The 16226-nt window shown below is 43.9% G+C and overlaps 1 protein-coding gene across 4 annotated transcripts in view; it reads left to right on the top strand.

The window, feature by feature from the left end:
- Positions 1 to 16226, top strand: part of STRBP (spermatid perinuclear RNA binding protein) — a 451011-nt gene that overhangs the window by 169531 nt on the left and 265254 nt on the right. For all 4 annotated transcript variants that reach the window (XM_069241550.1, XM_069241553.1, XM_069241551.1 and 1 more), the window contains one exon: positions 3180 to 3291. In XM_069241550.1, the coding sequence (XP_069097651.1) occupies positions 3180 to 3291 (112 nt within the window). The remainder of the gene's footprint in view (positions 1 to 3179; positions 3292 to 16226) is intronic.

Raw genomic sequence — 16226 nt, 5'->3', positions numbered from 1 at the left:
GCACAAAGTACCTGGTTTAAAGTGGAAAATCTCTGCCAAGGGCCGCAGAAGAAGAGATATGTGGAAAAATGGTATGTGCGTCAATCTCTCCCCTGCACACACGGGGGGGGGGACTTTCACGCGGGGAAGTCGTGCGTCGTTTTCCGGCACGCGGACAGTCTCTTTCTGTGGTTCACGGGATTACCAGATGTCCCGGGGTCTGTGCGTGGATTCTTCGGCTTGTTTTCCGGCTGTGCGTGGAATTCTCGTTCTCACGGCAGGCGTTGTCGATTTCCCCTCTGGAAGTCGGGCGGCATTGTCCTTGCGAGGCTGTGCGTCGAAGTTCCGGTCGCCCCAAGCCGTCTCATCGATCATCGTCGGTGTGCGGCGATTTTCTCGCCGCGGAGCAAGTTGTGTGTCTAAATTTTCGGCGCACGAAGAGTCCAAATAAAAAAAGAGAAGTCTTTTTGGTCCTGAGACTTCAGGGAACAGGAGGCAAGCTCTATCCAAGCCCTTGGAGAGCACTTTTACAGCCAGACAAGAGTTCAGCAAGGCAGCAGGCCAACAGCAAGGCAGCAGTCCTTTGTAGAAAGCAGACAGGTAAGTCCTTTGAGCAGCCAGGCTGTTCTTCTTGGCAGGATGTAGTTTCTGGTTCAGGTTTCTTCTCCAGCAAGTGTCTGATGAGGTAGGGCAGAGGCCCTGTTTTATACCCAAATGTGCCTTTGAAGTGGGGGAGGCTTCAAAGAGTGGTTAAGAAGTGCACCAGGTCCCCTTTCAGTTCAATCCTGTCTTCCAGGGTCCCCGTAGGGGGTGTGGTAGTCCTTTGTGTGAGGGCAGGCCCTCCACCCTCCCAGCCCAGGAAGACCCATTCAAAATGCAGATGTATGCAAGTGAGGCTGAGTACCCTGTGTTTGGGGTGTGTCTGAGTGAATGCACAAGGAGCTGTCAACTAAACCTAGCCAGACGTGGATTGTATGGCACAAAGATTTAAGTGCAAAGAAATGCTCACTTTCTAAAAGTGGCATTTCCAAAATAGTAATATTAAATCCGACTTCACCAGTCAGCTGGATTTTGTATTACCATTCTGGCCATACTAAATATGACCTTCCTGCTCCTTTCAGATCAGCAGCTGCCACCTCAACAATGTATGAGGGCAGCCCCAATGTTAGCCTATGAAGGGAGCAGGCCTCACAGTAGTGTAAAAACGGATTTAGGAGTTTTACACTACCAGGACATATAAACTACATAGGTACATGTCCTGCCTTTTACCCACACACCACCCTGCTCTAGGGGTTACCTAGGGCCACACATTAGAGGTGACTTACATGTGGAGAAAGGGGAGGTTTAGGCTTGGCAAGTACTTTTAAATGCCAAGTCGAAGTGGCAGTGGAACTGCACACACAGGCCTTGCAATGGCAGGCCTGAGACAAGGGGAAGTGGCTACTTAAGTGGGTGGCACAACCAGTGCTGCAGGCCCACTAGTAGCATTTAATCTACAGGCCCTAGGCACATACAGTGCACATTACTAGGGACTTATAGGTAAATTAAATAGTCCAATTGGGTATGATCCAATGTTACCATGTTTAAAGGGAGAGAGCATATGCACTTTAGCACTGGTTAGCAGTGGTAAAGTGTGCAGAGTCTAGAAACCAGCAAAAATGAGGTCAGAAAAAGAGGAGGAAGGAAGGCAAAAAGTCTGGGGATAACCCTGAAGAAGGGCCATTTCCAACAGTCTTCATTTAGTGTTTGGCCTACTGCAGAGCAGCGACCTCCTATCAAACCTACCTCGTATCAAACCTACATGATTCTCCTTATCATCCGTGGAGGTCATCTTACAAACATGGTGATGCTTAGTACAGAGTGACATACACAACACAGAGAAAACAAACAAGCTATTGCGTTTGGGATCAGGGTACAACTTACACATACCCAAACTCTCTACAAATAAAACTTTCCACTGAAGTGATAAAACACATGTGCACTGCAGCAACATGTAAGTAATCTTAGTTTCATTTGTGCTAAAGGCTGTCTGTAATAAGTTAAAAAATGAAGAGTGAAATAAAATGACTTTAATAAATAAGTCTTTGACGGGTTTAATCACTGTGCATGAAATCAACAATGGACTTTTCTTTAAGAAAGAAAACCACAGCAGAAATGTTGTATTACTGTCTATGAGAACTCTGTTCTAGTAAGAACGCAGTTCAAACTGCAAGGCAAGCAAGTCAGTCCTTTTTGTTGCGGATTGACAGACCTGTGCATCTAGCTAGTCTCGATCCATGGGCGTAGAAAGCAGTTTACATTCTATACGCCAAGTGCAATTTTAACAAGGATTTGATAACATGAAGGTTACTATGGACTAAGATTAATTGATATGTAGTAAGAGTAAGGAGATCCTGCGCTTGTTGCTACTGTTGTAGACTTTGATGTATTTCAGTAGTTTTCCTTCAAACATGCCTTTAAAACCTATGCGTTTATAGTCTGTATATGTCAAAAATTGTGCCATAAAATCTTTACTTTATCTTCAGTTTTCCCAAATGTTTCCCATTTGGGAGAACCTTGTCATTCCCAGTTCCTCTTGAAAAGCTCAGACTTTTTTGCACTTTCAGTGCAGTGTGAGGCTGAGAAGAACAATTTTTCCAGTTTGGCTTTTTGTTCCCAGTCCAAACCTGTGGACCCAGTCCAAGCCTAGTTTTCTTGTAAGAGTTGAAATATATTCCTGGGTCCATTGCATGTACAAGTCCCGTTTGTTGTTGGATGGCAGAGTTAGAAAGTATTGTTTAGAAAATTCTCAAATATAGACAAGCATAGACATGATAATGAATAGTATGACATTTCACTTCTAATGAAAAAGTGAGGTTTCTTATTTCTAACACTTTAGATGCGTTGAAAGGCCTGTGGTTTCTGTATAATACCTATGTTTAAGTAAATGAATACATTTTTATTCACATATGATACTTGTGTGAATTTATTAGTGTGTCCTTACATCATATTCTGTTATTCCATTAGATGTACTCACATTTCAGTTTTAAATCTTCTTTAAATTAATTGTGAGTGGTGCATTGTGCATATGTCTGTTGTAGTTGTAACTGTTCATTTGTGTTCAGCTAGGCAGCAGATTTTTAAAAAAATGTTATAACTACAACTTCCACTTTCAAAGTGTAATCAGAAACATTTTCTCTACTTTCTTTTCTTATGTTTAGCATGCACTGCGATTAGTGGCATTTGGTCAGATATACAAAGTGCTTCAGATGGATCCACTCCCGTCAAATAAACCCTTTCACAGATATTCTTGGTCTGGCACAGAGAAAGAAGGTAAGCCTAATTTGTGCATTTTACAACTGAGAGTATGATTGGTTGTAATTTCAATGTATAGGGTATTCTGTTTCCACAGCATGCAAGCCTGCCAAACTAAAGAAGCTTTTTACATTCATAAGAGCCAGCCTTCTTTTACGCTTCTATCTGCTACCAAGGAATGATCTTTGGACACATTTCTAAAGACCTTTCGAGAATTTTTATGCAGACTTGCTTGTTATGGGTTGACTGTAACAGTTCAAGCAGTTTAAAGTGCATTGTTCTGGAAATCCAGACTCTGTGCTTTTCTTTCCTTAGACTCTATTGATGGTCAATGATTGCCTCATTGACCATCACAAATCTTTATCTTCTGACTGAGATTGATCAAGGAGATTAAGTTAAGTGTCTAAGAAGGGGATTGAATGGTAGAGCACCATATTGAGAACTTGTCAGTTTTTAGAATTGGTAGAATTAGAGTAGCTAGGCTACCTAAGCTAGAGAAGATGCTGCGTCTGCAAGTGGCACTGCATGCTTTAGGATTGATAAGCTTATCCTATCCTTCAATGTTTCTGTTTTTTTGTTTGATTTTTTTAATTTAAAAAAAAGGCATGACAAAATTATCAACTGCAACAAGAATATATGTAGAGTGAAAAATAGGTAAGGATATGTTAAGGCTGTTAGTATCATTGCTGATCTCCTATGTGCTCCACTCAGCTTCCCTAAGTTGGCTTTGTTTCTCCAGCATTAGTTCTTACATATAATCACAGGTTCCCAATCATCACTAGGAGTCTAACGGTAACTTTAAAAAAACAGACTTTAACATGCATGAAAGGTTGTACACACATTTTCAGATCTAAGCTGCCTGGAAAGGGACTTTGTGGGAGGAATTAGCATCCTCTCCTCATGCTATGCTTCATAAATAGTTTTGTAATAGGCCAAATCTCCAATTGTCCATCAAGCTTCTTTGAGAATGCAGCCTGTTTTCTGAACAACATCCTCATCACGAGCATTCTCTCCAATGACATCTTTGTGACTGACAGTCCTCTGTAGGTGCTGCCCAGTAGACTAGGTCCTGTTGATGGCAAGACCTCGTAGGTGGTTCCTCATAGATGAGATCCTGTCAACAGTCACTCGTAGGTGAGGTCCAGTAGATGGTTGTTCACAGATTAATCCTGTGTAGATGAGGTTTCCATAAGGCGAAGCCTTCGAATACTGTCTCCATGTCGCCTTTGTAGATAATGCTTATATGGATGTCAACACTAGCCACCAATGGCCTTATTAATAGTGTCCTTCAACACTATCTTCAAAGGTCTCAGAGTTTTTTCTACAATGTGAAGATGTAGGGTATTGGGTCTCAACTCAAAATGTCAGTAAATGTTTTTTGTTTTTTTTCAACATTCCTGTCTCACAAAGAGTTAGATGTGGGAGGTATCAATAACGCAACGGTCTTACTCTGCCACATTATTATTATTTTTTTAAGTCTTTTTATTCAACATTTGTTCAGTGCACAAAAATTGGTACCATCTTGGACGAATGATTTGAAACATCATGAAGAAAAGGCACAATATCTTTACAGTTATGGCTATTGTCAAACAGTATGAGTTATATATTTACAATTCTGATCCAGAACAGATACAGTCTACATTAGTCACACTGTTAGTCCACAAATGCACCCCAAACTCCTCACAGTGACCAGTCATGTTTCCCTGCAAGTGCACCATTGATTCCCTACTTCCTCACATTTTTTCAGACAGCCCCGTCTTTGATATACTACCTGCTCCGTTCGCTGGCACAAATCTAAATCATTCTCCCAATCTTAGACTAGAGGATCTGTTTGCTTCCCTTGCCTTTGCAATGTTCCTCTCAGCCACCCCGGCCGCCAGCATCAACCAGATCCTTCAATACCTGGGCCACACTTCTTCTCCTGTTTTGTGTAGTATTTGCCACCTGGCCTCTAGGGGTATAGTGAAACTCTTAACTTGGCCCATAATTTGTGCCACCCTCCTCCAGTGTTGCTGCAGTATCAGACATTCCCAGAGGATATGGAAAAAGAACCCCACCATACGACACACTCTAGTGCACAAATCAGAGTCACATTGCCCCAGATGAGGTAAGTGGGATCTAGAATAGTATGATCTGTTTAGTACCCTGAGCTGTAGTAAAAGAAGTGCTGTCACCATATCATCTTCAGTAAGTCTTGTCTCACCCTTCCAGGCCTCTTTCAGCGACCGCAGAGAGTCTGTTTATTAATTTTCTATATGTCAGGGAAATGGCTTTGTCTAGCATGGGGTCTAAAATTCGTCAATCCTCAACGGGGTCAACTCCAGCAGTTGCCCTCCCTCCATCACATGGCATCTCAACACGTCCTCAATGCAAATGCTTAAACTGTTCTGATTCCCCCATATCGAGACCCTCTTCAGGTCCTCAAGGATCAGCATTGTCCCTCCTCTCCAACTGTCCCCATGGTGCTCCATACCCATCAGCCCCCATTTATCATTTATTAAAACCCTTCAGGTTCCTGACTTCCCTCAGCTGGCTGCTATCCCAGGGTGGGGTCATATTTGTAAGCTTGCCCTCCCATCCCAGAAATGCGGTGGTCTCTCTCCACACCCTTACTACTGTATTGGCAGCAGACCCTCCCTTTTCCTGATATTATATATATATGTTCGGTGGCATGTGTAGCTGCAGATACACATGCTGTACATTATCCTGCCATCTAGTGTTGGGCTCGGAGTGTTACAAGTTGTTTTTCTTCGAAGAAGTCTTTTCGAGCCACGAGACCGAGGAACTCCTCTCTTTCGGCTCTATTGTGCATGGGCGTTGACTCTATCTTAGATTGTTTTCTTTCCGCCATCGGGTTCGGACATGTTCCTCTTCGCTTCGTATTTCGGATTGGGAAAGTTAGCTAAATATCGAAAATTCAACGGTATTGTTCGCGCTCGGTACCGGTTTAGTGTTAGCGTATCGACACCGATAGTAGAAGCGCTCCGGCGGCCCTTTGGGGCTTCCGCTCTTCAGTGGGGCCTGGTCGGCCCGACCGCATCCATCGACGAAACTAATGGACCGGACCCCCTTCCGCTTCTGTCCGAAGTGCCACTCGAAGTATCCTTATACAGACCAACACTTGGTCTGTAATCTGTGTTTATCACCAGAACACAGGGAGGATACTTGTGAGGCCTGTCGGGCGTTTTGATCAAAAAAGATCCTACGTGATCAAAGAGCGAGAAGACTACAAATGGCGTTGACACTGAGAGAACAACTCGACGTCGAAGAGGAGGAAAGAATTTCCATCCAGGGGACGGACTCTGACGAATCCGAAAGTGAGCGACCCACGACGATGCAGAAAACAGTGAGTAAAACTGACCCATCCAAAACTCACACGAAGATTGTTAAGGCCAAGGGGATGCCACCGCTAGCAGGCCATGTCTTAACCCATCTAAAAGAAGGTGACCAAACATCGGCACCGAAAAAGGCCAAAGAATTGCCGAAGACATCCAACTCCGGTCGAGATTCAGTCACCGAACGATCTCGACACCGAGAGTTCGACTCACCCAAGGTGAGAAAAGTACCACAGCTGTCCCCGGTAACAACACCTCCAATGCTGTCACCTACGCATACAGGGATGACACAGGATGATCTGGATGCATGGGACTTATATGATGCTCCAGTATCAGACAACAGCCCAGATTGTTAACCAACAAGGCCGTCCCCTCCAGAGGACAGTACTGCATATACGCAGGTACCTTCAAGGGCCGCTACGTTCCACAATGTAGCAATGCATTCAGAGCCAATAGAGGATGATTTCCTGTTCAACACCTTGGCATACACCCACACTTCCTACCAGAGTCTGCCAATGCTCCCGGGCATGCTCAAGCATGCAAAACAGGTATTCCAAGAGCCAGTTAAAGGAAGGGCTATCACGCCTAGGGTGGAGAAAAAATACAAGCCTCCCCCAGCGGACCCTGTGTTTATAACACAGCAACTTACACCAGACTCAGTGGTTGTAGGAGCAGCAAGAAAGAGAGCAAACTCTCAATCGTCAGGAGACGCTCCACCGCCTGACAAAGAGAGCAGGAAGTTTGATGCAGCGGGCAAACGAGTGGCAGCACAAGCAGCCAATCCGTGGTGGATTGCTAATTCGCAAGCCCTACTTGCTCGCTACGACAGGGCACACTGGGACGAGATGCAACACATCATACAGCACTTGCCCAAAGAACACCAGAAACGTGCCCAACAGGTTGTGGAAGGAGGACAGGCCATATCCAACAACCAGATAAGGTCCACACTGGACTCTGCAGACACGGCAGCATGAACGGTCAGCACTGCGGTAATCATTCGCAGGCATTCATGGTTAAGAAGCTCTGGATTCAAGCCAGAGATCCAACAAGCGGTGTTGAACATGCCATTCAACCAGGAACAATTGTTTGGGCCGGAAGTTGACACAGCAATTGAAAAGTTAAAAAAAGACACGGACACGGCCAAACCCATGGGCGCGCTATACTCCCCACAAGTCAGAGGCACCTTTAGGAAGCCACAATTCAGAGGAAGTTTTCGACAGCAAACATCAGAGCCTTCCACCTCTCAAACCAGACCCACCTATCAGGCACAATATCAAAGGGGAGGGTTTCGTGGTTCCTATAGAGGACAATTCCTAAGAGGAAGGGTAAGTTCCAGGCAACCAAACCAAGCCATACCAAACAGTGACTTCAATGTCACAATCCCCAACACTTATCACCAGTGGGGGGAGGCTAACCGCATATTTCAAAACTGGACACATATTACCACAGACGCATGTGTCCTATCAATTATCCAATATGGTTATTGCATATAATTCACAAATTTCACGCCAGATGTGCCACCAAGAACACACAATCTGTCCAAACAACACTTAGACCTATTACAAATAGAAGTCCAGGCACTATTACAAAAACAAGCAATAGAGCTAGTACCCAATCATCAGAAAGGAACAGGCGTCTACTCACTATATTTCCTAATTCCAAAAAGGACAAAAAGTTAAGACCTATCTTAGATCTCCGAACACTGAATCTCTTCATCAAATCAGACCACTTCCACATGGTAACACTTCAAGACGTGGTTCCCTTACTAAAAAAGGAGGACTACATGTCAACATTAGATCTCAAGGATGCGTATTTCCACATACCCATCCATCCTTCTCACAGAAAATACTTAAGGTTTGTAATGCAAGGCGTACACTATCAATTCAAATTGCTACCGTTCGGGATAACACCGGCCCCAAGAGTATTCACAAAATGCCTAGCAGTAGTAGCCGCTCATATGGAGACAGCACATGCACGTATTCCCATATTTGGACGACTGGCTAATAAAAACCAACACTCAACAACAGTGTCTTCTTCGCACGCAATACGTCATAGAAACTCTACACAAACTAGGGTTCTCTATAAATGACCAGAAATCAAATCTGCAACCATCCCAAATACAACAATACTTGGGTGCAACACTCAACACACAAAGAGCAATTGCCACTCCAAGTCCACAAAGGATCCAAGCGTTCCAAAATGTAACATCAAGCATACAGTCAAACCAACACTACCCAGTAAGGTTTGTAATGAAACTTCTAGGCATGATGTCTTCATGCATAGCCATTGTCCCAAATGCAAGGTTACACATGACGCCTTTGCAACAGTGCCTAGCAAAACCATGGACACAAGCACAGGGTCAACTACAAGATCTAGTGTTGATAGACTGCCAAACACACTTCTCGCTTCAATGGTGGAACCCTATAAATTAAAACAAAGGGCGGCCATTCCAAGACCCAGTGCCTCAAGCTGTTATCACAACAGATGCTTCCATGATAGGGTGGGGAGCACACCTCAACAAGCACAGCATACAGGGCCATTGGGCCAATCAGCAAAAACAACTTCACATAAATCATTTAGAACTGCTAGCGGTGTTTCTAGCATTAAAAGCATTTCAACCACTGGTAGCCTACAAACGCATCCTTGTCAAAACAGACAACATGATAACAATGTATTATCTCAACAAACAAGGGGGGGGACACTCGTCACAACTGTCTCTCTTAGCACAAAGGATTTGGCATTGGCCAATTCACAATCACATTCGCCTGATAGCACAATACATACCAGGCATTCAGAATCAGTTAGCCGACAATCTCAGTCGAGATCACCAGCAAACTCACAAATGGGAAATTCATCCCCAGCATCACTTCCGCCGCTGGGGAACACCAAACATAGACCTATTCGCAAGAAAAGAAAACGCAAAATGCCTAAACTTGGCGTCCAGGTACCCACACCCTCAATCCAAGGGCAATGCACTATGGATGAGTTGGTCAGGGATATTTGCTTACGCTTTTCCCCCTCTCCCACTCATTCCGTATCTGGTCAACAAACTAAGTCAAAACAAACTCAAACTAATACTCATAGCACCAACCTGGGCTCGCCAACTGTGGTACACAACACTGTTGGACTTATCGGTAGTACCCCCCATCAAACTACCAAACATACCAGATCTGTTAACACAACACAAACAGATCAGACACCCGAATCCAGCATCGCTCAATCTAGTAATCTGGCTCGTGAAGTCTTAGAATTCGGACATTTAAATCTTACACAAGAGTGTATGGAGGTCATTAAACAAGCAAGAAAACCAACAACAAGACATTGTTACGCAAACAAATGGAAAAGATTTGTTTGCTACTGCCAAACTAAATAGATCCAACCACTACATGCCTCCACAAAGAACATTGTAAGCTACTTGTTACACTTACAAAAATCTAATCTAGCATTCTTTTCCATTAAAATACATCTCACTGCAATATCGGCCTATCTGCAGATTACACATACAACATCGCTTTTTAGAATCCCAGTCATTAAAGCATTTATGGAGGGACTAAAAAAAATCATACCCCCAAGGACACCACTAGTACCTTTGTGGAACCTTAATATTGTATTAACACGACTCATCGGCCCACCATTCAAACCCATTTATTCTTGTGAAATGCAATACTTGACTTGGAAAGTAGCCTTTCTAATAGCTATCGCATCACTTAGAAGAGTAAGTGAGATGCAAGCATTTACTATTCAAGAACCCTTTATACAAATACATAAACATAAAGTGGTTCTCTGTACAAATCCGAAATTCTTACCAAAAGTCATATCACCATTCCACCTAAACCAAACTGTGGAACTCCCAGTCTTCTTTCTGCAACCAGACTCAGTAGCCAAAAGAGCATTACATACATTAGACATAAAAAGAGCACTAATGTGTTACAATGACAGAACAAAACAATTTCGTAAAACAAAACAATTGTTTGTAGCCTTCCAAAAACCTCATACAGGTAATCCTATATCCAAACAAGGCATCGTCAGATGGATCGTTAAATGTATTCAAACTTGATATATTAAAGCAAAAAGAGATTTACCTATTATACCAAGAGCACATTCCACTAGGAAAAAAGGCGCCACAATGGCTTTTCTTGGGAATATACCTATGACTGAAATTTGTAAGGCAGCCACATGGTCTACGCCTCATACATTTACTAAACATTACTGTGTAGATGTGTTAGCAACGCAACAACACACAGTAGGACAGGCTGTATTAAGAACATTATTTCAAACAACTTCAACTCCTACAGGCTAAACCACTGCTTTTTGGGGAGATTACTGCTTGTTAGTCTATGCACAGCATGTGTATCTGCAGCTACACATGCCCCCGAACGGAAAATGTCACTTACCCAGTGTACATCTGTTCGTGGCATGAGACGCTGCAGATTCACATGTGCCCTCCTACCTCCCCGGTAGCCTGTAGCTGTTCTTAGTTGAATGAAAATTGTAAATATGTAAATAAATATTATTTTGATACACATTAAGAACATACATAACTACTCCATTGCATGGGCACCTCTAGTATACTCACAACTCTTACCTCACCCTCTGCGGGGAAAACAATCTAAGATGGAGTCGACGCCCATGCGCAATGGAGCTGAAAGGGAGGAGTCACTCTGTCTCGTGACTCAAAGACTTCTTTGAAGAAAAACAACTTGTAACACTCTGAGCCCAACACTAGATGGCAGGATAATGCACAGCGTGTGAATCTGAAGCGTCTCATGCCACGAACAGATGTACACTGGGTAAGTGACATTTTCCATATATATATATATACAGGGAGTGCAGAATTATTAGGCAAATTAGTATTTTGACCACATCATCCTCTTTATGCATGTTGTCTTACTCCAAGCTGTATAGGCTCGAAAGCCTACTACCAATTAAGCATATTAGGTGATGTGCATCTCTGTAATGAGAAGGGGTGTGGTCTAATGACATCAACACCCTATATCAGGTGTGCATAATTATTAGGCAACTTCCTTTCCTTTGGCAAAATGGGTCAAAAGAAGGACTTGACAGGCTCAGAAAAGTCAAAAATAGTGAGATATCTTGCAGAGGGATGCAGCACTCTTAAAATTGCAAAGCTTCTGAAGCGTGATCATCGAACAATCAAGCGTTTCATTCAAAATAGTCAACAGGGTCGCAAGAAGCGTGTGGAAAAACCAAGGCGCAAAATAACTGCCCATGAACTGAGAAAAGTCAAGCGTGCAGCTGCCACGATGCCACTTGCCACCAGTTTGGCCATATTTCAGAGCTGCAACATCACTGGAGTGCCCAAAAGCACAAGGTGTGCAATACTCAGAGACATGGCCAAGGTAAGAAAGGCTGAAAGACGACCACCACTGAACAAGACACACAAGCTGAAACGTCAAGACTGGGCCAAGAAATATCTCAAGACTGATTTTTCTAAGGTTTTATGGACTGATGAAATGAGAGTGAGTCTTGATGGGCCAGATGGATGGGCCCGTGGCTGGATTGGTAAAGGGCAGAGAGCTCCAGTCCGACTCAGACGCCAGCAAGGTGGAGGTGGAGTACTGGTTTGGGCTGGTATCATCAAAGATGAGCTTGTGGGGCCTTTTCGGGTTGAGGATGGAGTCAAGCTCAACTCCCAGTCCTACTGCCAGTTCCTGGAAGACACCTTCTTCAAGCAGTGGTACAGGAAGAAGTCTGCATCCTTCAAGAAAAACATGGTTTTCATGCAGGACAATGCTCCATCACACGCGTCCAAGTACTCCACAGTGTGACTGGCAAGAAAGGGTATAAAAGAAGGAAATCTAATGACATGGCCTCCTTGTTCACCTGATCTGAACCCCATTGAGAACCTGTGGTCCATCATCAAATGTGAGATTTACAAGGAGGGAAAACAGTACACCTCTCTGAACAGTGTCTGGGAGGCTGTGGTTGCTGCTGCACGCAATGTTGATGGTGAACAGATCAAAACACTGACAGAATCCATGGATGGCAGGCTTTTGAGTGTCCTTGCAAAGAAAGGTGGCTATATTGGTCACTGATTTGTTTTTGTTTTGTTTTTGAATGTCAGAAATGTATATTTGTGAATGTTGAGATGTTATATTGGTTTCACTGGTAATAATAAATAATTGAAATGGGTATATATTTTTTTTTGTTAAGTTGCCTAATAATTATGCACAGTAATAGTCACCTGCACACACGTATATCCCCCTAACATAGCTAAAACTAAAAACAAACTAAAAACTACTTCCAAAAATATTCAGCTTTGATATTAATGAGTTTTTTGGGTTCATTGAGAACATGGTTGTTGTTCAATAATAAAATTAATCCTCAAAAATACAACTTGCCTAATAATTCTGCACTCCCTGTATATATATATGTTCGATGGCATGTGTAGCTGCAGATTCACATGCTGTGCACATCCTGCAATCTGGTGTTGGGCTTGGAGTATTACAAGTTGTTTTTCTTCGAAGAAGTCTTTTTTCGAGTCACGAGACCGAGGGACTCCTCCCATTTCGACTCCATTGCGCATGGGCGTCGACTCCATCTTAGATTGTTTTTTTTCAGCCGTCGGGTTCGGACGTGTTCCTTTTCGCTCCGTATTTGGGGTGGAAAGTTAGTTAGAATCTCAGGAAAAATCGTCTGTATTGTTTGCGTTCGGTATCGGGTTAGTTACAACAGATCGACACCGAATTAAGAAGAGCTCCGGTGGCCCTTCGAGTTTTTTTTCCATCCCCGTCGGGGCCTGGTCGGCCCGGCCACGTGTCTCTTCAAGGCTGATGGAACAGACCCCATTCCGCTTCTGTCCAAAATGCCATAACAAGTATCCATATACAGATCAACATCTGGTCTGTAACTTGTGTTTGTCACCAGAACACAAGGAGGATACTTGTGAGGCCTGTCGAGCGTTTCGGTCCAGGAAGACACTCAGGGACTGAAGAGCAAGAAGACTGCAAATGGCGTCGGCGCCGACAGGACAAGAGCGTTTCGAGGAGGAGGAAGAAACATTCTCCACCCAGGAGTCGGACTCTGAGGAGATCGATCCCGAGGAAACGCCTAAAACCGTGAGTAAGACGTCGAAACCAAGAACTCACGAGAAAAGCGCTAAAGCCCAGGGGACGCCACCGCCAACAGGCCATGGCTTAACCCGAAAAATAGGTGACCGTTAATCGGCACCGAAAAAGGGCGAGCTGGTGTCGAAGTCATCCGACTCCGGTCGAGATACCGGCACACAGCAATCTTGGGCCCGAGATAGTGGCTCAGAGAAGATTCAGCACTGAGACAGCGGCACCGAAACGGGTCGGCACCGAGAGAGCACGACGCCGAAAGTAAAGAAGGTTTCGTCAGAGCCGAAAAAAGCAGCCGAAAAGGTTTAGGTACCGAAATATCCGGCCTCGGAACCGAAAACAAGTTCCTACACTGAGGAAAAAGGACTGTCCACACAAATGAAGACACATAGATTTGGACAGGAATTAGAGACAATAGAGCCAGATCACGCACAAAGACGGCTCTTTATTCAAAAAGATACAGGGAAGATCAGCACTCTTCCTCCAGTCAAAATGAAACGCAAGCTTGCCTTCCAAGACAAGGACAAACAGCCACATGCAAAGGTGGCTAAACAAGTAACACCGCCACCATCCCCACATCACTCTCCGCAACCATCACCGGTAGCCACTCCACCAATGATGCAATCCCCAACTCATACAGGAATGAGTCAAGATGACCCTGACGCATGGGACCTTTATGACGCACCAGTGTCAGACAATAGTCCAGAATGCTATCCAGCTAAACCATCGCCACCAGAGGATAGTACAGGCTACGCACAGGTGGTGTCAAGAGCAGCGGCATTTCATAATGTCAGCCTTCATTCAGAGCCCATTGAAGACGACTTTCTTTTTAATGCACTGTCGTCCACACACAGCCAATATCAGAGTCTTCCTATGCTACCCGGAATGCTAAAGCATTCCAAGCAAGTGTTTGAGGAGCCTGTTAACGGGAGAACCATTACTCCAAGAGTAGATAAAAAATATAAACCCGCACCAACAGACCCAGTGTACATTACACAACAGCTAACACCAGACTCTGTTGTTGTGGGAGCAGCGCGCAAAAGAGCCAACTCTCATACTTCAGGAGATGCACCACCTCCAGATAAAGAAAGTCGAAAATTCGATGCTGCAGGCAAAAGGGTGGCGGCACAGGCAGCAAACCAGTGGCGTATTGCAAATTCGCAAGCTTTGCTAGCCAGATATGATAGGGCCCATTGGGATGAGATGCACACCTTATTGAACATTTACCCAAGGAGTTCCAAAAAAGAGCGCAGCAAGTAGTAGAAGAAGGACAGAGTATCTCCAATAATCAGATACGGTCAGCAATGGATGCTGCAGACACAGCTGCTAGAACTGTCAACACAGCAGTAACAATAAGGAGACATGCATGGCTGCGTACATCAGGATTTAAACCAGAGATACAGCAAGCTGTGCTGAATATGCCATTTAACGGACAGCAGTTGTTTGGGCCGGAGGTGGACACTGCGATCGAAAAACTTAAGAAAGACACTGACACGGCCAAAGCCATGGGCGCACTCTACTCCCCACAGAGCAGAGGCACATTTTGAAAGACACAATTTCGAGGGGGGTTTCGAGGGCAAACCACAGAAGCCACAACCTCACAAACAAAGCCCACTTACCAGAGCCAGTATCAGCGGGGAGGTTTTCGGGGACAATATAGAGGGGGACAATTTCAAAGGAATAGAGGAAAGTCCCAAAACTCCTCCAAACAAGCAGTGACTTCAAGGTCACAAATCCCCAACACATAACACCTGTGGGGGGGAGACTAACCAAGTTTTACAAACATTGGGAGGAAATAACAACAGACACTTGGGTCTTAGCAATTATCCAGCATGGTTATTGCATAGAATTTCTCAAATTCCCTCCAAACATCCCACCGAAAACACACAATATGTCAAAACAACATATAGATCTTCTAGGACTAGAAGTTCAGGCATTGCTACAGAAAGAAGCAATAGAGTTAGTACCAAAACAACAAATAAACACAGGAGTTTACTCCCTGTACTTTCTGATACCCAAAAAAGACAAGAGTCTGAGACCTATACTAGATCTCAGAACATTAAATACCTACATCAAATCAGATAACTTTCACATGGTTACATTACAAGACTTAATCCCACTGCTCAAACAACAAGACTACATGACAACACTAGACCTAAAGGATGCATATTTCCATATACCAATACATCCTTCACACAGAAAGTACCTAAGGTTTGTATTCCAAGGGATACATTACCAATTCAAAGTGTTGCCATTCGGAATAACAACTGCACCAAGAGTTTTTACAAAATGCCTATCAGTAGTAGCTGCACATATCAGAAGGCAGCAAATACATGTGTTCCCGTACCTAGACGATTGGTTAATCAAAACCAACACGCTAAGACGGTGTTCACAACACACAAAATATGTCATAGAAATCCTCCACAAACTAGGTTTCTCAATCAACTACACAAAGTCACACCTTCTGCCGTGTCAAACACAGCAATACTTAGGAGCAACAATCAACACAGCAAAAGGGATTGCCACTCCAAGTCCA

Source organism: Pleurodeles waltl, chromosome 6 (genome assembly GCF_031143425.1).
Source record: "Pleurodeles waltl isolate 20211129_DDA chromosome 6, aPleWal1.hap1.20221129, whole genome shotgun sequence".
Classification (NCBI taxonomy): domain Eukaryota; kingdom Metazoa; phylum Chordata; class Amphibia; order Caudata; family Salamandridae; genus Pleurodeles; species Pleurodeles waltl.
Note: the sequence above shows the minus strand (reverse complement) of the source record. Positions and strands in the feature narration are given on the sequence as shown.